Here is a 27,161-nt window from a genome sequence, read left to right as displayed (position 1 = left end):
AAGAATACTGGAGCGGGTTGCCGTTTTCTGCTCCAGGGGATCTTCCTGACCTGGGGGTTGGACCCTCGTCTTCTGTGTCTCCTGCACTGGCAGGCAGATTCTTCACCACTGTGCCACTCGGGAAGCTTCAAGGTACTGTACTGTAAAGTGAAATATATGTTATGTTTTTGTGTTTGTATGCATTATTTGTACGAGAAATATTACAAATCTATTACAGTACAGTATAGTGGAGTTAGCTGGGTACCTAGGCTAACTTCTTTGGACTTAATGAAAAAATTGGACTTACCAATGTGCTTTCAGAATGGAACACATTTGTATGTAGGGGACTTCCTCTAGTCTTAACAGTCAAGACTGGTGAAGAGCCTTTGAGAAATAAGAGCACATACTTTTCCATTTGATTTTGCCTTTTTCTCTAAAAATAGAGCTCTTTATTTAAAACAGTTTAGGGTAGGCCCCAACAAGCATTAGGAAATTATTTAAATATAATATAAACATAAAATAAAGCTAGAAATAAATACAAATATCTCAGAGCAATATACAAACTTCTCAGTAACCTAAAGAATCGGAATGTTGCTTTTACTTAGGGCATCGCCTGCTCCACCCCTGTTGTCCTTCATGTGTGGCCTGGAGCTCAAGCTGTGCAGTTCCTGGCCAGTGAGTTTATGAAAGGGCTTTGTAAACAGTTCAGTGCTGAGTATACCTAACACATGATAATATTGGCCAGCATGTTCTTTCCTAATGCTGCCCATAGTTTTTTGTTTATAACTTAATGACCGTGAAGGAGCTGGACTTTTAGAATTCAAGGAGGGTTCAGCCTATGTCAGAAATTAAACTCTGAAAAAAATACTTAGAAAACACACAAGGTTTCAGAATACAGTGCTTAGTTACTTGACACCAGCCTAAGACAACAGTGATGATAGCTTTTAGGGACTTGGAATTACCTCCTTGAAGCAGCTTGACAGGTTCCAGAAAGGACACCAGGCTTGGTCCGGGTATTTCCCTGGGAACTGGCCCTGGGCCTTCCCCAGTGCCACGGGTACAGCTTGTTTTTCTTCTCCTGTGTTGAGTGATGGATGTAGACAAGCCTCATGGGAGAGAAACCCCTGCAGACAGGCACGTGTGTGTGCCTGAGCAGGCAGGCATGTGCACGCCTCCCAGTGGTGGTGAAGGCCCCTGCGACCCCGTGCCCCTTGCTGAGACCTTGGTACTGTCTACATGGCCAAGGGGATCGGGGTTGCCCAGGCGGGCCAGAGACCTGACCTCACTCTTAGCGACATATACAGTGAAGTCAACATTTCTGCTTCCTCATCTGAAACAGAAGACAGGATTTCCTACTTCAAAGGGGGTTTGCTAACGTTTTCTTTAGCAGTGGAGACTCCCAAGCACCATTGCATGTGGAGAGTGCTGGAGAAAAAGGAGGGGTCCAGGGAGGCTGCTCTGGTTGAACCTGGGGGAACCTCTAGCTTCCCCTGAGACTGAGACTCCTCCTCCCGTGAAGCCCAGGGTCTTTCGGGAGCACAATTTGAGAAGGCCTGGAAGTTTGAGAAGCTTTTCCAGATCATTCTCTCGACGCTATACTTTTATGCTGACTTCTAAACAGCACAGCCCTGTGGGTACAAAGCTTATGAAGATGCTTTTTGCATCAGTGGAAAAATGTATTAAGTCCTGGCAGGTGAAATGGCAGAGCCAAGGTTTGTTCTGATCTCTGTGGTGCCTGCAGGGCCACAAAGCTGACAAAATTAGGTTACCGAATCAGTTGTTTGAGAACATCCATCACTACCCCTGGGGAAGAACAGTCACCTATTTCCAGAGACAGTGGTTTCTCAAAATCGCAAGGGGAAATGGGACATCTTTACAACCACAATGGGCAACTGAAGGGTCTAAAGTGCTAAACTGGGGACCACAGGCCCGGGGGCCCAATTCCCTGCTGGGCTGCTTCCCCACCACCAGTTAATCAGACTCCCTAGACAGTGGGCCATTTGGTTCTTTCTTTGCCATGAAAAGGGAGAGGAACCAGGGACCCCCTTGACTGGGCTTCAGCTTTTGAGAACTCAGTTTCCTGACCACAAGATGGGGGGCAGTGAGGGCAGGAGGTAGGTGGGAGACTTGGAGTGAGAATCCAGTCCCTCTGAGTTTGGGGTCACAGGTGGGAGATGCCCAGTGGTACCCCACCCGCCTGGAGCCTGGGTGGATGGGAGAATCCAACTGGTCACCACGTGATGAGTGCCAACGATGTGGCAGGCATCACGCATCTGTTGGACCTCTCGCCATGCCCCAGGGGGTAGCTGCGGAGGGGAGACTCAGGCACAGGGGAGGAGGGTGTCTCCCTGCCAGCCACACAACTGGTAAATGGCAGGGCTGGGATCTGGACCCAGGTCTGTCTGTGATATTCTAGATTGTGAAACGCGTGACTCAGAGACGGCTTTCAATGACAACGCCCTTCCCCTTCCTCTGCCTCTCCAACACCCTCGGCCAACTAGATTTTTCTTCACCGGGGCCCACCCTAGGGAACTCATAAACCAGAAGGCTGAGTTCTGCGGAGGAGGACGCCCAGCGGATGCTGGAGAAAGCTGCGAGTCTCTGCCCCACCAGGTGTGCCTCCAAGTCCTCTCCCCAAAGCTGGATGGGCCCTTGTGCTGTCGGCCTTCGTGTCCGCTGGGACCTGACGTTGCCCGTTTCACGTTGTCCAGAGATAATCTTTCCAGCTGGCCTATCACCCCAGGGGCAGTGGGGTGATCTACACCCAACCAACCTCTGACCTCTGCCCATTCTTATCTCCACCCCTCCTGGTGCTTGGTGCAAAGCAAGCAGGTCATAGGGCGGGTGGCTTCTGACAGCTCAGCCTGGTGGATGGCTTCTAATAGCTAGGGTTCCCCAAGGTGCTCTGAGGACCCTCTGCTGCCCCAGCAACGATGCTCCTGGGATTTCAAGTCTTGGTGATGTCTTGGGTTCTCAGAAAGCTCAGCAGCAACTGGACTCAGAGGCACAGCTCACCTGGCCAAGTAATGCCCCAGGGGTCTGACCTCGGTCCTCTGGAGGCTCTTAGCCCCCCAGCTGCCAGCACTGCTGTGCTCACTTTCTGACTCCCTCCAGCCCTCTTCCTCCTCTTCTTCCTCCCCCTCATCATCCTCAGGACTACTGTCCCAGCAGAAAGTCAGTGTCCGAAGAGAAACCGGGGGTTCCCCGGGGACTAGATTCAGCCCTGGTGATGATAAGCCCCAGCTGGTCCAGGAGGAGAGGTTGTCTTTGGGGGGCTCCCCCAGGGAACTGGAGTCCTCGGGTGGTGGGAGAGGCTTCTGGTGTTCCTCCCGACCCAGCCCCTGGCCTGGCCCCTTCTTGGCCAAATAGCCAGAGGATCCAGCCTCATCCCAGGGGGACGAGGACCCCGCAGTGCTGGCCCAGCTTCTGCCTGAAGAACTGCAGGTAGAGGAGCCTTCCCCTTGGACCAGAGGAGTCCAGGGCCCTCCTGCCTCAGTGGGCCCCGGGTTCTGGGGTTCCTGCCCCAGGAAGGGGGGCGGTTCAACATAGGGCTGGAAGCTGACACCAGGATCCAGGTCCTCTTCATCTGTGTTCTCACCGTCCTCCTCAGTGCTGTCCTTCTCTGGTCTGGCCTGGACGGGGGCTGGGGCCCTGACTCTAGAAGTCAGCCTGACCCTTCTGGTCACTTCCTTCTGGGGACAGAGGATCAAGTCGTGCAGGCACTCTGGGCCACTGGGCTGAAAGGCTGCCCCATGGAGTCTGTGTCCGGAGAAGTTCTGATTTGGGGAGAGGAGAGAAGAACAGAAGATTCAGCCTTTCAGGAAACATGACTGTTCTAATCTGGGTTCCCCGGAAATAGACAAGGAAAGAGACAAGGAATTCAAATGGAAGTCGTTTCTCTGGGAAGTGATCCCGGGGAGTGACAGCAAAGCACAGCAGCCCGCAGCGGGGTATGATGAGTCAAGTCACCTCGAGGGAAGCTGGAGCTGAGCCTTGCTGGGGACTTGGAGCCGCTTCAGTGCTCAGGCCTCAGAGCACCAGCGGGGCAGGGATGGAGGGGCTGGTGGCGTGAACTCCCTGGCACACACAGCCTGTGATTTGCACAGGCAGAGTGGGCACCAGAGGCCAGAGAAAGCGTCCAGGTTGCCGGCGCTGGCTTTAGGAGGTTGAGCACCGTTACCATGTAATGGAAGGTGGACAGAGGAGCTTGGTGGCTACGGTCCATAAGGTCGCCAAGAGTCGGACACGACTGAATCGACTACGCACGCATGCATGCTCGGGAAGGTAGAGGGATGGGGCCGGTGCAGGTATGTCTCACACAGAGGTAGTCCTCCAGTTAGTGGGAATTCCCTGCAGGTCCAGGAATGTCAAACACTTCCGTCTGGCAAACCCTCAGAGCCTATCCTCAAAGTTCCCACCCAACCCAAGTGCCCACCGAGCCCCATGTATGACTCAGCTTCCCTTTCCAGGCCTTCACTGAACAGATCTGACCTCTCCAGGCTTCCCTTGTCCCTGTGGCGGGTTCTAAGTGAGTGAGCCAGCAGACCAATGAAGAAATTGCAGGGTCTGCCTGTGCAAGACTTACCCTCGGTTAGACGGTGAACAAAGTGCTGGGACCTTTTTAAGATGTCTCCTTTCCATCCCACCCTCCCCGCCTCCTCTCCTGGCATCTCTCCTGAGTCCCAAGGCTGGGGGTTCTGCTCTTGGCACTTGACAAATCCTTAGCAGGGATGAAGTTATTTTAAAAAGGAACTTAAGGCACTTGTCCCTCCCAGGCATATCTGCTATTTTAATTTAGTGCCAAAGGAATGAATCACTAATGGTGAAAATTTAGAGGGGCAGATGGACGTTTTGCGGTCTAGGCCATCTTAATATCCTACCTGAACTACCTACCAAGTCTAGCTCCACTTCCTTCCTCTTGGATAGCCCTCCCTCTCTGTCCCATGCCCCCAGATTTGCCATACCAGGGCCTGTGGCATCTCTGTCTGCTGAAGCCAGGGGTTCCCCCTGAAGGTCTTCCACATCACAGGCCCTAAGGCAACAGCCAACAGCAGTGGAAGCAGAAGTGGTAGCAGCAGCAGGAGGGCCCGGGTGGATCCTAGGAAGAAAAAATAACAACTAGAGACACGGGGCTCCTGTCTATCAGCTGCATCTGAGCTGAGGCTTCACAGACATCATCCTGTCTAATTTCCGTAAGAATAAACCCGGGACGTCCCTGGCGATCCAGTGGTTAAGCATCTGCCTGCCAACGTAGGTCACACAGGTTCAATCCCTGGTCTGGGCAGCACACCACAACCACTGAGGCCCACAGTCTAGAGCCCGCGCCCCTCCGTGAGAGAAGTCGCTGCAATGAGAAGCTCCTGCACCCCCAGAAAAGCAGCCCCCACTTGCGGCAACTAGAGAAAAACCTCTAGCAGCAGTGAAGACCCAGTGCAACCAAAATAAATGAAGACATAAAACTTAAAAAGAAAACAAAAACTGAATTAAACCCATCCTACAGATGGTGGAAAGCAAGGTTCAGAGAGGTATGTAAATTGCCCAAAGATACATAGTGAGCAGAAGTGAAGCTGGGATTTTAATGGAGGCGAGTCTATCTCTAGACTTGGGCTCTTAACCGCCGCATGATGAAGATCCTAAGGCCCAGGGGGAAAGTCCTCACTTCTGTACCACCTGGCGCTCACCTGGGGCCTCCAGGAAGAAGCAGGTGGGCTCAGAGAACTCGCTGTATTTAGGATTGCCATAGGTGTAGATGGTTCTGGCACTGAGGCAGTGGTGCCCTCTGGTGTCTGGCTGGAGAGGAATCTGGACTGGCTGGCCATGGGGAGTGGCTGGAAACTGAGTCTGTGTGGAGAGAGAAAGAGGAGGATGGACCTGCGGGGGGAACTGGCTCCATGCGGTCAGGATGGGGTAGGCTTGGCAGGTATGGCACAGCTGGGATTCCCACAACTTCTTTACTTGCGTTAAGGCTTAAGCCTTCACAGAGCACTTCCCAACACTATCTGGCTTCTCTTCTTCACTGAGTCTCAAGGTAGAGATGGTCTGGGTTCAAAAGCAGCCCTGCCACTCAGGGTCACTCCCAGGCACACCCGACCAGGGCCCAGTGGTCCTCACTTTCGGGGGCAGATGCCTCAGGTTTTCCACCCTGAGGGCATGTCAAAATATTAGGGTGGAGGAAATCATCCCTGAAGATTCACTGGAAGGACTGATGCTGAAGCGGAAGCTCTAATACTTTGGCCACCTGATGCGAAGAGCTGACTCATTGGAAAAGACCCTGATGCTGGGAAAGACTGAAGGCAAAAGGAGAAGGGGGCGGCAGAGGAGGAGATGGTTAGATAGCATCATGGACTCAACGGACATGAATTTGAACAAACTCCGGGAGATAGTGGAGGATAGAGGAGCCTGGTGTGCTGCAGTCCATGGGGTTGCAAAGAGCTGGACCCGACTTAGTGACTACACAACACGGGGGTAGTCCCTCAGCCATTACAGACACAGAAAACTCTAGGGCTGCTTGTCCAACACAGCAGCCACTGGCCACATGGGGCTACTGAACACTTGAAATGTGGCTGGTATCAACCAAGATGCACTCCAGTATAAAATACATACCAACTTTGATGGGAGACCAACCCAAAAATCTCAGTAATTTTTATATTAACTACTTGTTGAGATGATTATATCCTAGTGAATGAAATAAAATCTACTATGAAAACTAAATTCACTTGTTTCTTTTCACTTAACTGAATGTGGAACATTTAAACGACACACTGTGTTCTACATTATCTTTCTACTGGACAGTAGAAAGAACACAAGAACACCTGTGAGGTTCTTGAAGGCAAGGACCACATCAGATGAAGATCTGGGATCCAGAGTGTGCAGGAGGCCAAGGGTGAGAGTCTGGGTTCAGTAAAAGACAGAATGAATAAGAACAGGGGTCCGTAGACTTTAACCTCTCCTTTCTTTGAAAATAGTTTTCCTGGAACATGGCTATGCCTCTTCATTTACCTATTTACTTAAGGCTCCTTTTGTGTTTCAGACTGAGTGGAATAGATGTGAAAGACGATATGGCCTGCCAAGTCAAAAATATTTATTCTCTGGCCAATTATGGAAAACATTTGCTAACCCCTGCCATAAACAAATAGATACTGATATAAGCACATGCCTACACAGAAACAAGTCTGAAACTATATACACCAAAGAGTTATTTGAAATCATCTCTGAATACTTTCGGTTTTCTTCCTAGAATTTATTTGAATTTTCTAGTTTTTTTTTCCCTAATGAATCTGGTGCCTCAGCAAGTAGGCCTCCCAGAGCCCATCATACTTCAATCAGATTTTATTTTTTTTTTAAGTTTCATAATAAAAAAAAAAAAATAGAAAACTGTTCTGTTGTTACTAGCTGTAATATGCAGGGGAAGGATGTCCTGGATTTGGCCCCTTGGGGGCGGGGGTTTGGAGCAGAGGTGAGCCACAAGTCAATCACCCTGCAAAGTCAAGGGGGTGACTGCAGCAGTGAGGGGTAGGCATGGAAGGCTTCCTGGAGGAGGCATTCAGGAACAAGGCTCGGAGGGTGAGGAGCATGGGGGTCTGCTGGGAGAGTGAGGAAGGAGATTCAGCTTGCGGGGGCATGAGAGGGGCTTCTCACCTTGTTCTTAGTCCCCTCCTTCCAGAAATCCACCTCATAGTTCAGATCTGGTTGGGGCACACAGTGTGGCAGCTGGTATGTAGCATTGACAATCAGAATCTCCTCTGTCTGGCTGAACACCAGGACGGGTGGGGCTGGCTCCACTGGAGGAAACAGAACGGGACCTGTCAGGACCTTCCGCAGGCCACAGAGCACGCATGCCCCTGCCTCCAGGCAGGCCTGCTCCTCACCCAGCGCGGAGACAGTTAACCTGCCTTGACTGGTGTGGTCCCTTCCCCCTGGGTGCCCTTCCCCTGTCACTGGCCTGTCAGCATCCTGCCCGTCTATATCAGTATTCTGTTGCTGCCATAACATTGCCACAGCCTTAGTGGCTTATATCAACACAGATTTATCATGTCACAGTTCTGGAGGTAAGAGTCTGGGTGGGCTTGATGGGGTTCTCAACGCTAGGTGGAAATCAAGGTGTCAGTTGGCCTGGGCTCTCCTCTGGGATCTTTGGGGCAGAATTCACTCCCATACTCAATATTGTTGTTAGCAGATTTCAGTTCCCTGTAGCTGTGAGGCTGAGGTTTATTTCCATGCTGTTTGTTAGCCAGGGGCCTTTCTCAGCTCCTGAAGACACCTGTGCTTCTTTCTTCTCTTTTTTAAAAATTTTTTGGCCACACTGCATAGCATTGTGGGAATCTTAGATCCCTGACCCAAGACTGAACCCATGTCCCCTGTAGCTGAAACATGGAGTTTAACCACTGGACTTCCAGGGAAGTCCCAGCAACTGCATTTCTAATCATGTTACCCCTTCATCTTCAAAGCAGAAACACCACATTGAATCCTTCTCACATTTCAACTCTCTCTGATTTCCCTCTTCTTCTGCACCTCTTCTGCCTCCAGCTGGAAAAAGGTCTCTGCTTTTAAGGACTCAAGGGACTAGACTGGGCCCATTTGGATAATCCAAGATACTCTCACTATTTTAACACCCATAAACTTAAGTAAAATCCCTTTTGCCATCTAATATTAGCATTTAACGTATTGAGAGGTTCAGGGATTAAAGCATGAAGATCTTCGGGGGGAGTCATTCTGCCTGTCATGGTCCTCCGTCTGACTCCTGAGAGACAGACGGAAATTCCTGTCTCTCTCAAGGGCAACGTACATTCACCCCATCCTGTGCGTGCGGGCTCGGTTGCTCATCTGTGTCTGACTCTTTGTGACCCCCACGGACTGTAGCCCACCAGGCTCCTCTGTCCACGGATTCTCCAGGCAAAAATATTGGAGGGGGTTGCCATTTCCTTCTCCAGGGGATCTTCCCAACCCAGGGACCAAACCTGCATTTCTTGCGTCTTCCACACTGGTAGGCGGATTCTTTACCATTGAGCCATCTCACCCCATCCCAAGGCCCCCCCAGGGTCTCATCCCATTACAGCATCAACTCAAATTTCAAAATCTCGTCTTCTAAAGTATCTAAATCAGGTTCAGGTGAGAGTCTGGGTACAATGCATTCAGCATGACTCCTGGACTCAATTCCTGTCCACTTGTGGACCAGTGAAAATAAAGTACAAGTTATCTGCTCCCAATATAAGGGGGTGGGATAGGCAACAGATAATAATCATGGACATTTTGGTTCAAATAGGGGGAAACGGGAGGTAAAAAACTCACTGAGCCAAAGCAGTTTTGAAATCTAGCTACACAAACTATTAGATTTTTAGGCCTGGGAACTACATCTGCTTGGCTTTCAACACTGCTCTCTGGGATCTTGGTTCCACTCTCTGAATAATCCTTCTTTTTCCTGAAAGATATTTGCAGGTAAATAGTTTACAGTCTGCTTCTTTCCAGTAGAAATTGGGGGACCAATAGCCTTCTTCCATTTCATATTCTCTCTGCTCCTTTTCATCCAAACTGACACTGTTTCTGCTGATATAAAATTCTCAAGAAGCTTATGGATCTCCTACAGATGTCATGGGGACCTACTGCATTCGAGAGAAGCCAGTTCCACATATCTTTTTTGAGAAGAGCCGTTTCTATTTTTGGCTTTAGCTGAGCTGGCTGAGGGATAACACTTCAGCTTTCTTGATTGAAGGCAACTGTATGTCATACCCTTAAATCTCTTCAAAGAGCCCTTTTTCTGGACCAAACACTTCGATCTTTCTGAGGTTTTAGTAAATGGCTGTACAATCATGTGGGTGTGTGAGTGTTCAGCTGCTTCAGTCACTTCCAACTCTTTGCCACCCTGTGGACTGTAGCCTGCCAAGCTCCTCTGCCCATGGGGATTCTCCAGGGAAGAATGCTGGAGTGGGTTACTGTGCCCTCATCCAGGGAATCTTCCCCACCCAGGGATCAAATCCGCATCACCTATGTCTCCTGCCTTGGCAGGCGGATTCTTTATCACTAGCACCACCAGGAAGTCCAGGTGTACAATCACATCCTTGGCTATTTCTCTGCGTCACACTCCTGGAAGATATTTCTTGATTTTAGTATCTTTTGCCATTCTGGATAGGTTGAGAATTTTCCGGACGTTCAAGTCCTGGTTCCTTTCTGTTTAGGCCCTTTCCTCAGTTTCTCTCTTTCCTCCTTGCATGTTGCTATAGTTGCCAATAATAAACCAGATCATGCCTTCAATATTTTGCTTGGAAATCTCCTTGATGAATGACCAAATTAATCATTTATAAGTTCTGTTTTCCATGTCCATGCAGGACACAATTTTGCTCATCGTCTTCCAGTATATAAGAGGCATCTCCCTTCAGTAACATAGTCCTCACTTCCTTCTGCGGGGCAGTACCTTCAGTATCCATACTTCTACTAACAGTCTGCTCGTGATGATTGAACTGTTCTTGAAAGAGATTTAGGCTTCCTAGATGGTGCAGTGGTAAAGAATCTGTCTGTCAACGCAGGAGAGGCAGGAGACGAGAGTTTGATCCCTGGGTTGGGGAGATCTCCTGGAAGAGGAAATAGCAACCCATTCCAGTATCCTTGCCTCGAAAATCCCTTTTCAAGACAGAAGAGTCTGGTGGATTTCAGCCCAAGGGGCCTCAAAGAGTCGGACATGACTGCGTGGCTGAGCACACACATTCCTGAAGGGAATGTAGGTTTCCTCTATGATGCTCTTCACTTCCTTCTGAGCCCTCACTGGCAGAATCTTTACTGTCCATTTCAACGGACAGTCTGATCAAGGTTATCTAGGTTTGACTGATGGTTTGAAGATGGAGGGGGCAGTGACAAGGAATAAAGCAACAAGAGAAAATTAATACACCATTGTTCCAGGTCCAGCTGAAATGCCACTATTTCCATGCAGCCTTCCCTGCCAAACAGCAGGAGCCTTGACCTCACTGGTCTTCCCTGCTCTGTTGTGCTCAGGGAAAGCATGGGGCTTCTGCAAGGTGCCACCACTTATGTGTTCAGGAAAACACCCACTGGACTCTGATACGTATTAAGCCCTGGGCAGGGAGCTGAGAGAACCGGGGAGACGAGGCCCCCATAAATTCTGACCTCAGGGAGCTGGAGGAAATTAGAGGGAAATGAAATATTCAAATTAAAAAAAACTCAAGAGAGAAAGTGACCCGGGTCACAGTTGAGGGCAGAAAAAGGCAGGAAGGATCATTCAAGCTTGAGGTGTGGTCTAGGAGCATCAGAAGAGCTTTAGGGAGGAAGAAACAACAAAAAAATTAATTAAAGAAATAAAAAAGTAAGCACCTCTCTGCATCTGTCCCTTTATTGTTCTAATTCTTATTCCTATTCATCCATCGTTCTTCTAGGCAGACAAACTTTCTGTCTACCTTCCCAGCTTTCTTTTCCTTTCCACCCATCTATCCCCCTTTCGTGACTATGCTTCTTTTCCTTCCCACCTACACATCCTTCTCAGCCGTCCTTCCTTCTTCCTAATTTTCCTACCTTGCTTTCTCTCCAGCTGACATTTCTTCCTTCCTATCCATCCTGTCTTCCTAATCATTTATACCTTCTTTCTTCCTTTCTTCTAGCCAATCAGCCTTCTTTGCTATCCCTCCATCCTTTCTATCCATCTATTTTTTTCTTTCCATGTATCTTTTCTTCTTGCTTTTCCTTTCTCCTTTGCCTTTCCTTCCCTCTCCCCCTCCCTCCCTTGCCAGGCACCCAGCCTTTCTTCTGTACTCTCCAGCCACTGACCCAGCCATCTGAGTTTCATTTGTATCCTGTACTTCACCTATACTAGTCCCTTCATTGTAAGCACTTATCCATCCTTCTAACCGCTTCCTTTCCATGCGTCCATCACTTCCTCCTTATCGTTTCCACACTTCCTTTCTTCTCATCCATCCATCCATGCATCCATCCTTTTGTCCATGTGTCAATCCACCCTGCCAGCTTCTCCCATCCCAATCATTGCTTCTTCCTTCTCTGTCATTTCCTGCCATCCCTCATTCAATCCTTTCCTCCCCTCCCTTCAAGCCCTATTTTGTCCTCAAACATTTTGAGAAGCCTGAGTGATAAGTTACAGATTGCAGCTCCATGAAGCTACTGTGTGAGTATTTATACTCCCTTTCTTACTCTTGACCCAAACCAGCATCTTGTCCAAGATCAGAAAGAACCATTTGACATCACATCTCTATCACTTACAGTTTCTTAACTTTTTTGAGTCTTGATTGTTTAATTTTTTAAAAAACATGGGTGGATTAAAATGAACCTCACAGGCCTATTGTGAGGATCAGAAATAAAACACACTGGAGAAAAAACTGCTCTCTTCACTCATTGTTAACAGTGGTGATTCCTGAAGGTTATAAGCATGGGGAATGTTCTCCTTCCTATTCTTATCTCTCTTTCCCTTGAAATTTCTATGGTGTACAGAAATTATTTTTTCAACTAAAATTAAAAAAAAATTGTTTCTGAAAGAGAGAGATTGAACATTAACAAGAATAGGAATAAGTAAAATGCCTTGTGTAGTTCATAACCAAGGTTGTACACAGTAGAAGATCATGAACCTCATTCGTTGGAGGTACAAACAGAACTGGGTTTTCCTGGTGGCTCAGATGGTAAAGAATCTGCCTGCAATGCAGGAGATCTGGGTTTGATCCCTGGGTTGGGAAGATCCCCTGAAAAAGGGATAGGCTACCCACTCCAGGATTCTTGCCTGGAGAATTCCATGCTCAGAGGAACCTGGTGGGCTACAGTCCATTCAGTCACAAAGAGTCAGACACAACTGAGCGACTCACACACACACACACAAACTGAACTGCTGGGGCTGGCGAACTCCTCTGATTCCCAATCGCAAAGTCAGACTCCTTGGGCCCATGGCGGATGGCTCCAGAGCTGCCCACCGCTTTGGGGAGGTGGAGGGCAGATGGCTAGGACAGCAGGGCCTCTGAGCTGAGCTCCTGGGCAGACAGTCTGCCTCTCACAGGTCCCTTCCCTACCTTCAAAGAAGTAATCCATGGACTTGGACTCTACCCAGGGGGACCTGGCGCTGGGTGAAACTGCTTGCACACGCCCCTTGAACTTGTTGCACAGGTCTTGCTTCTCCAGGCACATCAGAGAGCACACCAGCTCTTTGGTTCCTGCACACGCTTTCACCCTCCGCCATCGTCTGGGGGGCACAAAGCTGAGGAAAGAGACAGAAGAGTGTGGGTCACGGGTTCGGCCCCTTGGGGGGAGGAAACTTGGAAAATACACGATTTCTTGCCCCTCCATCCCACCTGATTGTCCATCCATCTATCTGTCCGGCCAGCCAGCCGTCGGCTGAGACAGAAGAAGGACCGTCCTGTTAGGAGCTTGGGCTCGAGAACGACAGACGAGGGTGGGAACCCGGGCTCTGCCCGTCACTAGCTCTGGGACCTTAATGCCCCCAAGGCTGAGTCTCCTCATTTGTGATGTCTCCCTACAGGGCTGCTCTGCTAGTAACCATTCTCCACCACGTTTATTCATTCAGGCAGTTACAGGCCGCCTGCTGTGTGTCCCACTCAGTGCTGGGTGCTACGTGAACGTCAGAGGGGACACCCAAGACCATGACTCCAACTTCCTGAGAATACTAAGGTGCAAAGGAGGGATCCGCTTGCTGGGCATTGTTCGTGGGGAATGTGCAATTCCTGGAAGACAGGTCCTGCCTTCAGGAACTGACACTAGAGGGAGGGGCTTTCCCACCATCGGCACATCGACAAGATAAATCCAGGAGCTGGTAAGTGCGGTGATAACAGGGGAAGGTGGGGTGACTACTTTCTAAAGGCAGCTCAGGAAAGGCCACGAAGACAGTGCTGAAGCTGAGGCTTGGATGCTGAGAAGGGAGCCAGGAGAAGGGGTCGGGGGAAGGAAATCGCAAAAGCAAAGCCTTGCAATGGGAAGGGACTTGATCAGTCCAGAAAAAAAGCAAGACCAGGGTGGCCAAAGCCCAGTGGACAAGGAACAGAGAGGGTGGGCAGACAGGAGATGAGGATGGAGGTGGGTGGGCAGAGCAGGCAGAGTCTCACCATCTTGGTTTGGAGTTTGGATTTTATTCCGTATGTCATAGGAAACTGCCAGAAGGTTCTGAACAGGGGAACTGAGGTTATCCGATTTATGTTTTTAAAATATCACTCTGATAAGCCAGCGTTTAAATGAGTTTAGGCCCCTAGTCTGGCATTTTGTCGTGGCAGCCCTGGCAGACTAACACATCAGCTTTCTTTTCTTTCGGTGTCCTAAGAAATGTGAGCCTGACTCAAGGCCACGAAGATCCTCTCCTGTGCTTTCTCCTGTGAGTCTTATAACTTGAGCATTTACATTCCAGGTCTCTTTGCGTTTTAAAAGTTTCTCTCTTCTCACCTTCTGTTTCTCTCAAGGCATTACCTACTGTATTGATTTGCTCTTATATTTCTTCTAATTTATTCCTCATTTATGAAACAAGGTGGTAGTGTGTTGTCATCTGCAGCAACATGGATGGCCCTAGAGATTGTGACACTAAGTGAATTAAGCCAGACAGAGGAAGATAAATATCATATGAAGTCACTTATATGTGTAATCTTAAATGATACAAATACACCGATTTCTCACGGTTCTGGAGACGAGAAGTCCAAGATCAAGGTGTCTGCAGACTTGCTGTCTTCTGAGGCCTCGCTCAGGAGGTGGTCACCTTCCTTCTCCCTGAGTCCTCACCTGGCCTTTTCTCTGTGTGAGAGCAGCCCTGATGTCTCTTCCTCTTCTCATAAAGGTGCTAATCCTATTGGCTTAGGGCCTCACCCTCAGGACCGCATTTAATCTTAACTGCCTCTTACACCTTAAATACGGTATACTTGTGACTCTGTCACCAAATACAGTCCCCAAGGGTGTTAGGGCTTAAACACATGAGTGACTAAGGGGTGGAACACAATTCATTCAGTCTGTAACGGGGAATTATGAATTAAGCTGCCATGGAAGTTCACATACAAGCCTTCATATGGTCATGTTTTCACATCTCTTGGATAGAGATCTAGGAGTGGAATCTGGGAAACGTGGTCACTGAATGTGTAACTTTACCAGAAACTGTGAAGCTGTTTTCCAAAGTGACTGTATCATTGTAGTTCCCGCCCACAATATATAGTCAGTATCCACAAGGGATTGGTTCTAGGACCTCCCCCACTGATACAGAAATCTGCGGAGTTCAGTTCCTTTATCTAAGGGGCTTTGTATCTGCATGCGGCACACGCACATTCTCTCATATACTTTAAATCATCTCTAGATCACTTATGATATTTAATATAAATGGAAGCACTATGTAAATAATTGTAAATATGATGCAAATGCTACATAAATATTTGCTACTGTGTGGCAAATTCAAGTTTGTCTTTTGGAGCTGTCTGAATTTTTAAAAAATATTTTTGTTCCATGGCTGGTTGAACCTGTGGCTGCAAAACCTCCAAATATGGAGGGCCATATGCCTCCATACCCACTCCAGTATTCTTGCCTGGGAAATTTCACGGACAGAGGAGCCAGTGGGCTACAATCCCTGGGGTTGTGAAGAGTTGACACGACTTAGCAACTAAACGACAGCAAAATGCCCTCCACATGCTTGCCTATATTTAGCACCATCACACCTTTTAATTCTAACCATTCTAGTGGTGTGTGTATTTCCTGTAGCTTTAATTTGCATTTCCCTAAAGACTAATGATGTTGAACATCTCTTCATACGCTTTTTGGCCATTTACATATCTTCTCTTGTTAAGTGACTATTCAAATATTTTGGGGGTGATTCATCTTATTTTTGAGATGTAGGACTTCTTTATCTATTTTGGATATAAGTTCTTTGTCAGTGTATGCATTGTGAATATATGACTGACTTTTTCATTTTCTTTGGGGTTTTATTTTTTTAAAGAACAAAAGTTTTAAATTTACTGAAACCCAGTTTACCAGTACTATTGACTAAATTGTACAGCACCCCTCACCCCGTCCCAGTTCATATGTTGAAGCCCTAACATCCTAATGTGACTATATTTGGAGACAGGGCCTTTAAAGAGGTAATTAAGATTAAACACAGTCGTGAGGGTGAGGCCCTAAGCCAGTAAGACTAGCGCCTTTATGAGAAGAGGAAGGGACACCATGGCAGCTCTCACACAGAAAAAAGGCCAGGTGAGGACACAGAGAGAAGAGAGGTGACCATCTCCCGAGAAAGGCCTCAGGGGTGCTAATGTAACAAACACCTAAAAATGAGTTAGTGGCTTTGCAGTTGGGTTATGGGTAGAAGCTGCAAGGGTTTTGAAGTTCATGGGAGCAAAAGCCTAAATTGCCTTGAAAAGACTATTGGTAAGAATATAGATCCCCTTCGTGGATTACAGCCTTGTCGTGGTGAAGGGGCTTATGTAACTCAATGAAGCTATGAGCCATGCCATGCAGGGTCACCTAAGATGGACGAGTCATGGTTAAGAGCTATAACAAAATGTGATTCTAGGAGTGATCAGATGGAAAGGAGGAATATCTTATTGGAAACTGGAAGAAAATTGATCCTTGTTATAGAGTGGCAATGAGTGTGGCTGAATTACATCCTAGTGGTTTTATGGAAAATCAGAAGTGGAAAGTGATGAACTTGGATACTTAGCTGTGGAGATTTCTAAGCAATGTGCTGCAGATATAACCTGATTTCTTCTTACTGCTTACAGTAAAATGAGAGAGGAGAGAGAGACAGACAGATAGAAGGAATTGCTAAGCCGAAAGGAACCAGAACTTGAAGATTAGGAAAATTCTCAGCCTATGAATATTGCAAAAAAATAAGAAACCATGTTCTGGAGAGAACACCAAAGTTGCGGCTGGAAAATTATTTGATAAAGAGATCATGGGTGTGACTTGCGGATTTAATCAGCCATCTCAGTAGAAGCCAGGAATAGAGATGGGATTTTTTATACACATCACCCAATTCTGTTCACTGAAAAGCTCTCAAAGCAATTGGGCATTAGTGATCAGACAGCTACACAGTGTTCTTTAAAACCATTTTTTACCAAACAGAGACATGGTTGATTTCAGGTTTTAGGTCAGGAATTGTGCAAATGAGTCTGGACTATCTATTTGCAACAAATGACAATAAAGAAATTAAGACTCACTAGGGTCAAGTTCAAAGGACTAAGGAGCCAACCTGAAGGGACTTTCATTGGCCAAAGAGAGACAATTCAAGCTTCAATGAGTAGAATCAACTGCAATGAACTAAACCATTAGATATGTTTAACTACTTGAGTTGGTGATAATTTAAAAAAAAAAAACAAAAAAACAAGGCAATCACCTTTGGGACATGATAGGGAATCAATTCATTATCTTCCAAACTGGTAAAGAAAAAAGTTTCAAGCATTTATTCTGTCTTGCCTGTATGAACAGTACTACTGAATATCAAATATTACATAAAAGGAAGCATCTCTTTGTAAAATAATTCTAGCTAATAAATGAAAAAATAGTACCATTAGAACATCACAGTTTTGGAATCTGCACAGGTGTTTCAAAAGTGTAAAAGGAAAGGAAAATATCATGAAGGTCTGAGGTGAGGCTTTCAATTCTTTAATCAGTGTATCCCACCTCCACTATGCCTAGCTGTGTGGTTTTGAGCGAAACACCCTCTTAGTGCTTCAATTCCCTCCCCGGTAGAGCGGAGTCCCTGAATCCTTCCTTGCAGGGTGGTGTGAAATTAAATACGTTTCACGCACAGACACGTGCAGACACACAACCAACACACAGGCCACGCTGGGTATTTTCTGCCTCCTGACACAGTTCTGCGCCATTCTCTCTTTTTCTTTCTTTTGGCCGCACTGGGTTTTCGTTGCTGCGTGTGGACTTTCTCCAGTTGTGATGAGCTGGGGCCACTTCTCAGTTACGGTGGATTCTAACGCTGTGGAGCATGGGCTCCAGGGTGCACAGCCTCAGTAGTTGTGGCCCACGGGCTTAGCTGCCCTGCAGTATGTGGGATCTTCCCGGACCAGGGATCAAACCCATGTTCCCTGCATTGGCGGGCAGATTCTTAACCACTGGACCACCAGGGAAGTTCCCATTCTTTCTTTGGAAAGCTCTCTACAGGTATTGTTCTTTCCCAAGCCAGGCGCCCACCGTTCACATCTGGAGGCTACAGATGGAGGCACTGTGATAGAACTGAAGAGCACAAGCTTTGGGGTCGGACGGATGTGGGTTTTTCTTCTGCTTCCATCACTGACTTCTTTACTCAAGTCACGGCCTGAGTTGTTCCTCACCTCTAACACAGGGGAAATGCAGAGCCTGCCTGGCAATATGGGGAGGCAGAAGGGAGGTACTCATGCTAGGCTCCTAGCACTCAGCCTGGCACAGGAAGAGTCCTGAGTATATGGCAGTTTTTCTCCTTCCTGCCTCTTCCTTCCCACCAATTCTAGATTAATGCTGCTGAATATCTGCTTTTATTAGCTTACTCTCTAATGAAAGATCTTCAGATGAATTCCACCTATGTGCAAAGATGAGAAATCTGCTTTCACTTTTAGACTTTTAGACTCCTCTGCATTAGCGATGGATGCCTGGGCTGCCAACGTGAGAAGGACCCCAAGGCTCTGTGCAGGGTCTGTGGGGAAAAGGGTGATCATTTCACCATGCCCAACACAGCTCTGCAAGAGATATCTCTGCCTCCTTTACCGGCTATAGTGTCAAGCACTTTACCCAGGCCCTCAAGAATTCCATTGTCGGGCCCTCACAGCTCCATCCATGCCCTGCTCTGACTTTTTTCAAAGACCCTGCCTCGCTCCTGGCAGGTTCATCACCTGGGCACTGTTCTCCATTCAGCATCACCCCCACCTCCAGAACTTTCGTGAATACCCTCTCCCAATACCTGCCGCAGGCCGTCACCCATGGGACTCAGAGAACCAGCGGGTGCTGTCCACACTGAATGCAGCTATTCATCGCAGAGAAGCCCCTCCGGCCCCTGCCCACCTCTTCAGGCCCACCCCCCTACCCCACCAGCTCAGAGGCACCCCTCCACCTTTGATAGGCCACAAAATAGGTCACGTTCTGGGGGTTTCCAGGCCCTGGGAGCCACGTCAGGTACACACTGAAGTTCCGGGAAAGCAGCGTCACGTTCTGGGGAGGGGCCAGGAGGGGCCGCCCTGTGGAGGAGAAAGAGGTCATGAAGCCTGGAGCCATTCTGATCTGAAGAGTGGCATGGCAGGCAATTGGGTGCTTGCTCAGTTTAAGAACCAGGCATTATCTGGGGTGGCTGAAGCAGATGGGATGTGATGTAGGCTGGGGCCCTGGGGGGCATGATTCCAGTTATAGCTGTGTGACCTACAGCCCCTTCCCCTCCTTAGACCTCAGCAGTCCATCTGTGCCAGGTTGGGAAGCCCACCGTGGCACTTGAGGGTCCCAGCAAAACAGCACAGAGCAGGACCACCTGACAGATCCCTGGACTTCAGGAAGGAATGGCCCTGAGGGTCTCATGGAACGGAGGCTCTGTCCTGTCCTCAGCCATGTCCCCAGCGTCTGCCTGCAAAGGTCCCTATGCAGATAGCAGGTGAACAGTGAAAATCTGTTGAGTGAATGAATGCTGTGATGACTTGGATTATCCCTAAGGGCTCCTAACTGGTGTCCCTGCTTCCAGCCTTGTCCCCTCAATCCATTTGCCATATGGCAGCAAGGGTTAAAATGAAAGTCAGATCGTGTCACCCTTTTGCTTTAAAGCCCCAGTGGCCTCTGTTTCACTCAAGGTAAAACCAAAGTCTTTGCCGTCACCCACAGGACCCTACCCAGCCCAACCCAGGACTGTGTCCCCTCCAGCCACACTGGCCCCTTCCTGTTCCTAGAGTGTGTGGGCCTATACTCACCTCCAGGCCTTTCCACAAGCTATTCCTTCCGCCTAGACTGTTCTCCCCCGGATATTCCATCTGGCTCACTTCTTTGCTTCCTTCACATCTCTGCTCAGATGTCACCGTCCCAGTGGCTCTTTCCCTGACCGCCTCTAACTGCCCCTAACTTCCCTCCTTGGCACTTCTTCCTTCTCACTGCTCATCTTCTGAAATATGCATCTGCTTACACAGCTGCCCAGTTCCTGCCCTTCCCTTGCTCTCAGAATAAAGTCCATGTTCCTTATCAGGGTTAGTGAAGCCCTGCCCAGGTTGGCCTGGCCATCTCGTTGACATCTTCCTGACAGCTCACCAACACACCTTACCAGGCTGCAACCAATCTTCCTTCTCGCCCTTCTCAAACCACTGCATTCCTCTGGGTGTCCTTGAACCTGAGTGTCCTCGACAGCGTGGCATTCACCATCTAATCCTTTAAAGACTTGATTCCAATGTCACTTCCTCCGGGGAGTCTTCCTGACATCTTTCAGAAGTGGTGGCGATGCTGCTGCTTCTCGTGATAGCAGCTAATGTGTACCGTGTCTCAACTATGTGCCAGGCACGATGCAACTATGTTAGCTGCATTTTCACGCAAACTATGTCATCTGCACTATCTGCCCCACATCTCCAGGAGGCAGGTACTAATTGTGAGCATCACATTACAGATGAGGAAACTGAGGCCCCCTCAGCTAATAAGTTGCAGAAATGGAATTCAAATCCATCCAGGCCTAGTCAATCCCAAAGTCTGAGCTCTTTCTTTTTTACATTTTTTAAAAATTTGTTTTTATTTTTGGCTGAGGTCTTCATTGCTGTGGGAGGGCTTTCTGTAGTTGTGGGGGCTGGGCTCTTTGTTGTGGTGAGTGGGCTTCTCTTGTTGCGGCAAACTGCCTCTAGAGCATGAAGGCTTCAGTGGTGGTGCGCTGGCCTAGTTGCTCTGAAGCATGTGGAATCTTCCCCAACCAGAGATCGAACCCATGTGCCACCAGGGAAATCCCCAGAGTCTGAGCTCTTGATCACACCTCCTTCCCTAGGTTCTCATGGGCCCTGTTGTTCTTCAGCCACGAAGTCGTGTTCAGCTCTTTGCAATTCCACGGACTGCAGCACGCCCAGCTTCCCTGTCATACCTCCCGGGGTTTGCACAAACTCATGTCCATTGAGTCAGTAATGCCATCCAATCAGCTCATCCTCAGGTGGCTAAGGTATTGAGCTTCAGCTTCAGCATCAGTCCTTTTCTCACAGTGCACAAAACATCCATTCTTGTCATTGAGTAACTGCATCCATCCAATCAGCTCATCCTCTGTTGCTTTTCTTCTAGCTTCCCAGTGGCTCAGATTTTGCCCTCAAAAGACCTGGATCACGACTGAGCGATTTCACTTTCCCTAGGTTTTTCAGAGCTTTTCTTCCAAGGAGTAAGTGTCTATTAATTTTGTGGCTGCAGTCACCATCTGCAGTGATTTTGGAGTCCAAGAAAATAAAATCTGCCACTGTTTCCACTATTTCCAACTATGTTCAGCATTATTCTTCCAACATCTGTGGCTCACTTCTGGTCAAGAACATCTCTCGATCACTGCATGCCAGAGGTTTCAAAGAGGGCTACAACTCCACTCCTGCCCTTTAGGTGCTCATGGTCCCATGGAGAATTCAGTGACCCGAAGGGTCACATGTGCCGTGACAGAAATCCATAGAGTTTACAGACGGGCATCGGGGAGGGAGGGGTCCATTCTGCTGATTGCCCTCAGTTCAGCCTCACATCCTCGCCCTTTTAGACCCAAATGTGGGTTCCTGCTTTCACCCCAACCTGGGTCCTCTCATTGGGACTGGATCGCCAGGACTCTGATGCTGACAGTGCTCCCAGTTTCTGGACTTTCCAGCAGGTGGCCGGCAGGAGGCCAAAATCTGTCTACAAGGGGCTTATCTGAGAATAGGCCTCACGTCTGAACTTGGCCACAGTGGAGAAATAGCAGCCCTCGAGGTGCTCGGTCACTCCATGGTGTCTGACTCTTTGTGACCCTGGACTGTGGCCCACCAGACTCCTCTGTTCATGGATTTCCCACGTAAGAATACTGAAGTGGGTTGCCATTTCCTTCTCTGGGGGATCTTCCCGACCCAGGGATCGAACCTGTGTCTCCTGCATTGGCAGGTGGATTCTTTACGCCTGAGCCCCCGCAATCCCAGTTACCCTCTACTGAGCCGTCAAAGGGTGCCAGGCACAAGGGTGGCATTCAGTCAAATCCCCATTCAATCAAAATCTCATTCAATGAAAACCTCATTCGGTCCTCAGGACAAACTATTCTGTGGTGTAGGTGTCATTCCCCTTCCACAGAGACAGAAGGGGCTACACACCCTTTACAGAGTAATAATTTAAGAGCTAGAAGGGCCCTTGGACATAATCTAATATTAATGGTAAAAGCCAACATTTGTCTGGGCAACTTCTTTGTGCTGGGCACCACATTATTCTAGTTAAGTGTCACAAAACCCAACTGCCTGAGTCTACACACCCATTATGTGTGGGAGCCAGGATTAGAACCTGGATTCAGCTTTGCTTCACCCTAAATCTTCACACCGCAGCTTATGTTCTGTACATTAAATATTCATCGCGTGTAAGGAGAGCTAGGGCTAGACAGCAAAGCTATTGAGTTTGGTGGTGAAAAGGGAAGTACAGAGGACACCCTCCCCTCCCACCACGTAGGTACCCTATTCCTCATCAGCTGCTGTGACGTCCCTGAACTGACTTGGGTGGAACGACCAGCCGCCCGCCCCACAGCCAAAGCTGGCCACACTCGCTTCAGCCTCAGGCTTCTCTGTTCTGTGTGTCTCACCACTGCCTCCCTTAATTGCTCTGAGCCTCAGTTTCCCCATCTGAAAAGGGAGAAAATACTACCTACATTGTAGGACAGTTGGGTTGTGACGCTTAACTAGAATAATGTGGTGCCCAGCACAAAGAAGATGCTCAGACAAATGTTGGCTTTTAACTTTAATATTAGATTATGTCCAAGGGCCCTTCTAAGCTCTTAAATTATTAGTCTAAGATCAGGGTGATATCCTGGGGCCAATCTGGGGTCCTTCTCCTGGGATTGGCTGGGCTTTGGGGGTTGGATCCCAACCACCCAAGGTATTCCGTACCCTGTCACTTTATTTACTAGCAACGGTGCAGAAAAAAAAAAAGGTGCCTTGTTAAAACGGTAGCACAGCTTAGACTAAGCGGGTGCTCCTTCCCCTCAGGCCTGGGTAGAACTTTTGACCCCCCCAACCCCTTCACACCCCCCACCCTCCCAGCCCCCACCCCCGTCCCCCGCCAGCGAGGGCAGAGCACTTCTGCTTGGTTTCCTGTACCAATGAGGGTCAAGTGTGGTGGTATTCGTGCAGCGGACAGGGCTTTTAGGAAACCTTAAAAATCGCTTTATAAACAAATGCAGCTGACTTTTTTGTTTTTCTCTGTTCACCTGGGGCTGAACTGGCACTAGGAAATTGGATCAGTTCCTTCTCGTAAAGGAATTTCACACTCGAGTCTGTTCAGTCCCCGGTTAGAAGAAAACTGGAGGCGGCGGGTTGGGGGAGTGGGGAGAATGGTATCTGCGGATTCGCACGACCCGGGTTACCCCGCACAGACCTCTGCCCGGCCACTCCCTCCCTGGGTCGGTCAGAAGGAGCGCCCCCGCGGCCCCGCGCCCGCCCCGCCGCCCCCCGCCTTTACCTGGAGCGGACTGCAGCAGACACAGGAGCAGGGGGGCCCAGCGTCGGGCCCCCGTCATTCCGGTCCTCCCGCGGCCCGGGGTGGGACCAGGTAGGCCTCCCACACCTCGGGCCTCCTGGTTCACACCCGGCAGGTGATGCGACCGGCAGCCAATAGGAGGCCCAGCCGCGGGCCCGCCCCTCCGGGGGCGGGGCCTGGGAGACTCCGGGACTTCCCCTGGGGCCGCCCGGCTCAAACCCTCCAGGAGCTCCCCAAAGCCTCTGCTTCGTTTTCTTCTGCGCGATCCGGGAGAGGGGGTGGAGTGGCGGGGGGCGATCAGTAAATCCGCCTGTGGAGGGAGGGGAGAAGAGGAAAACTGTTCATAGTTGATAACCACAGGAATTTCAACACGGGACTTGAAAGAAGACGAACTAGTTCAGGGCCAGTTTAAGAACGTAGCCTCAGACACCACTGGCTGTATCCGGGCGCGCTCCAAGTGCCAGGTTCCAGGTCAAGCACTTTGTCCCGTTATTTACTTTAATTCCAGCGACAACCGGGGGAGGGGGGGCGGGGTCTATCCTGTTATTCTCTACATCCTTCACGCGGGGGTGACAGCTACCAGAGGTTCCTGGGCATGTTCCCGGGAACACTGGTCCCTCTGATGCCAAAGCCTGTGGCGTGGTACCTGTCACTGGAACAGTAATCGCTTCCAGACAATGGAACAAGCCTCACCACAGAAGAGTCTACAGTCATTAAAAAAGATGTTGCTAAGACATACGTAGTCACTCAGGGATGTTTACTCAGTAGCAGAAAAGCAGGTACCAAAATATGAGCGCTTTAAAAAAATGTGTGCCTATAGGCATTTGTGGGCTTCCCAGGTGGCACGGGTGGTAAAGCACTGCCTGCCCACACAGGAGATGCAGGAGACTAAGGTTCAACCCGTGGATCGGGAGGATCTCTTGGAGTAGGAAATAATGGCCTGCTCTGGTATTATTGCCTGGAAAATTCCATGGACAGAGGACCCTGGCAGGCTACAGTCCATGAGTTTGCAAAGAGTCAGATATGACTGAGCAGGAACACACCCATAGGCACAGAGAGATTTGGAAGGGTATAACACCAGTATATTCCAGTAGTCACGTATGGATGTGAGAGTTGGACTATAAAGAAAGCTGAGCACTGACGAATTGATGCTTTTGAACTGTGGTGTTTTAGAAGACTCTTGAGAGTCCTTTGGACTGCAAGGAGATTCAACCAGTCCATTCCAAAGGAAATCAATCCTGAATATCTGTTGGAAGGATTGATGCTGAAGCTGAAGTTCCAATACTTTGGTCACCTTGTTGGAAAAGACCCTGATGCTGGAAAAGATTGAAGGCAGGAGAAAGGGATGACAGAGGATGAGATGGTTGGATGGCATCACCGACTTAATGGACACGAGTTTGACCAAGCTCTGGGAATGGTGAAGGACAGGGAAGCCTGGTGTGCTGCAGTCCATCTGGTCGCAAAGAGTTGGACAGGACTGAGCAACTGAACTGAACTGTACTGAACACCAATATGTTAGCCTTTGTTATCTCTCAATGGTGAGGATATATATATATATTTTAAGTTTTCTTCTTTCTGTTTATGTCTAACTTCTAAAGTTAAGTAATTAAAATAATCCAACACTAATTTCTAATTAATATATGTTGCTTTTCCAACAAGAAAAGTCACTTGTATTCTAAAGAAAAATCATACCTCTCATTTATGAACTCTATTTTCTGTTCTTCCACAACTCTCGAAGGAGGTTTTGCTTCCTCTTTACAGATGAGGAATCTGCCATTCTGAGAACCCTGAGAGCTCACGCAGGTGCTGAACTCTGGATTCAGTCCCAGGCCTGTCTGACTCCGTGGTTACACTGCCTCTGGGTAACTGCTTTGTTCATTCTCTGGGTCTCAGTAATGGGCCTGGTAACTGTTGATCAGTTGTGACCAAGCCCATGAACCAGTGATGCTGCAGAGAGAATTCTGGAGCTCATTTGATTGTGTTCCAGCAGTTCTTGGGAGAGAGAATGCATCTTCTGGGGACTTGGTTGCCCTGTATTTGTTCCTGGGTGCAGATGTTCAGACATTTCAGGAGACTTCTGGGATTTGCATCATGCATTGAATTCAATCAGCTCTTCTTAACATGGGCTCACAGAAGCATGTCCAGATCTCAAAGGTGAGCGAGATAGAAGCAGTCTCATCTGGGAGCATACTTAAGTATCTTTGAATTGTCCCTGGAACTGTGGCTTCATCTGACCAACTGCATTTCTTTCAGACCCAGAATCCCACTGAACTGGGAGCAGTTTAGCAGGGGGCACAGAACGGTCTTTCTTTGCCACCTGTTCCACATGTGTGGCTCATCTGAATCTGGCACCTGTTTTTTTTTTGACAAAACCTGCCACATGCTTGCTTTCCCTTGTTCCCTTTCTCCCCACCCCGTAATTTCAAATTAGGAAGTTGTGTGTCTGAATGCCTTGTTGTAACTGTTCAAAAGGACAGCTTGTGACCACAGAGGTCGGGTAAACATCTCTCAAAATGTTAAAAGACCTCATCTTGAGAAAAAAGAAAGATGAAAGAGAAAATCTCAGCTAGTTACCACAACCTAGCCTCTATGTAGGTCCTCAGGGAGCTGCTTCCGTTTCTTTCCGGTATCTCAAACACTGATTTTAAGTCCATTCTGGAGTAAACTGAGTGTATCTCTATTGAGATCTCTTTACCTGAAACAGCATTCAATAGCATTAATATATATTGGAGTCCTTATTATGCAGCGGGCACTACAGTCTACATGTATTATAGTCTTTAGTAGACACAGCAATCCCATGAGGTGGGTGTCAATATCTCTTTTAACTGATGAAACTGAGAGGTTACATTGCTTGCCCAAGGTCACACAGCAGATTAGTGATGGGGCTAGCGTTTGGATCTCAGTTTGACCTGTGTGTTTAAAACGTCTTCTACTCAGCCTCCTGATGGTTAAGTGCAGACGAAAATAAAATGCCCCAATCTTGATCACTTCCTGATTTGCAAAGATCATTAGCACTAAACTCACCAGTAAGCTGGGATGCCGGCTTCCTCTTTGGTGAGAGCAGAGGTGCTGGTAAGTGTTTAAGGACTGGGTCTCGTGGGGCAGGGGAAAGCCCTGCTTGGTAGCATTTGCCAGTTTCTGTGGTATAAATACCTCCATCAGGGTCAATTTCAGTTTGAAGCCACTGAATACAAAGTTGGAAAGAAATGCACGCCATGGGCTCTGCTGAGTCTGTGGTGGCTGGCTTCTACACAACACAGGGTGGAAGAACCAGAACCGAGCTTCTCCATGTTTTCAACAAACCATACCTCAAGACCCAAGTGGCCCATAGGGATCGAGTTGAAGTCTCTGGTCCAGACTCGTGATCCCTTACGTGGCAGTCAAATGCTTTTACAGCGGGGCCTCCACTGACCTTTTGAACCTCCCTCTGGTTCTCTGTTCACCCACACAGAGTCCTCCTGGAGCCTCTCTCTGTCTCTCTCTCCTTCCTCCTCTCGCTCTCACTCTCATGCTCACTCCCTCTCATCTTTCAAATACTGTGCCCAGGGTTCCCTTCCCCGGCTCATCTCCCCCAGAGTCTTCTAGTGTTCTTTTACCCAGTTCCT

General features: G+C 48.6%; 1 protein-coding gene across 1 annotated transcript; it reads right to left on the bottom strand.

The window, feature by feature from the left end:
- Positions 1–393: 393 nt before the first annotated feature.
- Positions 394–26,806, bottom strand: IFNLR1 (interferon lambda receptor 1). The gene is made up of 8 exons (XM_027965521.3): positions 26,581–26,806; positions 23,539–23,866; positions 18,992–19,115; positions 12,990–13,174; positions 7,618–7,760; positions 5,661–5,820; positions 4,944–5,077; positions 394–3,755 (listed from the first exon to the last, which is right to left on the bottom strand). The coding sequence occupies exons 1-8, from the start codon at positions 26,713–26,715 to the stop codon at positions 2,991–2,993; spliced, it is 1,974 nt and encodes a 657-aa protein (XP_027821322.2). The 5' UTR covers positions 26,716–26,806; the 3' UTR covers positions 394–2,990.
- Between the last annotated feature and the right edge of the window lie 355 nt (positions 26,807–27,161).

The sequence above is a fragment of the Ovis aries genome, chromosome 2 (genome assembly GCF_016772045.2).
Source record: "Ovis aries strain OAR_USU_Benz2616 breed Rambouillet chromosome 2, ARS-UI_Ramb_v3.0, whole genome shotgun sequence".
NCBI lineage: Eukaryota > Metazoa > Chordata > Mammalia > Artiodactyla > Bovidae > Ovis > Ovis aries.
The sequence above is the reverse complement of the archived record's forward strand: the minus strand, read 5'-3'. Positions and strand labels throughout refer to the sequence as shown.

Bases quoted from the DNA above. Each gene is read 5' to 3' on its own strand.
- IFNLR1 (XM_027965521.3), bottom strand. From the start codon at position 26,715: ATGGAGGTATTTATACCACAGAAACTGGCAAATGCTACCAAGCAGGGC. The intron at 5,821-7,617 runs GTGAGAAGCCCC...CTCTCCACACAG, and splicing joins AGGAGGGGACTAAGAACAAG to ACTCAGTTTCCAGCCACTCC. The intron at 5,078-5,660 runs GTGAGCGCCAGG...TTTTCTTCCTAG, and splicing joins CTTCTTCCTGGAGGCCCCAG to GATCCACCCGGGCCCTCCTG.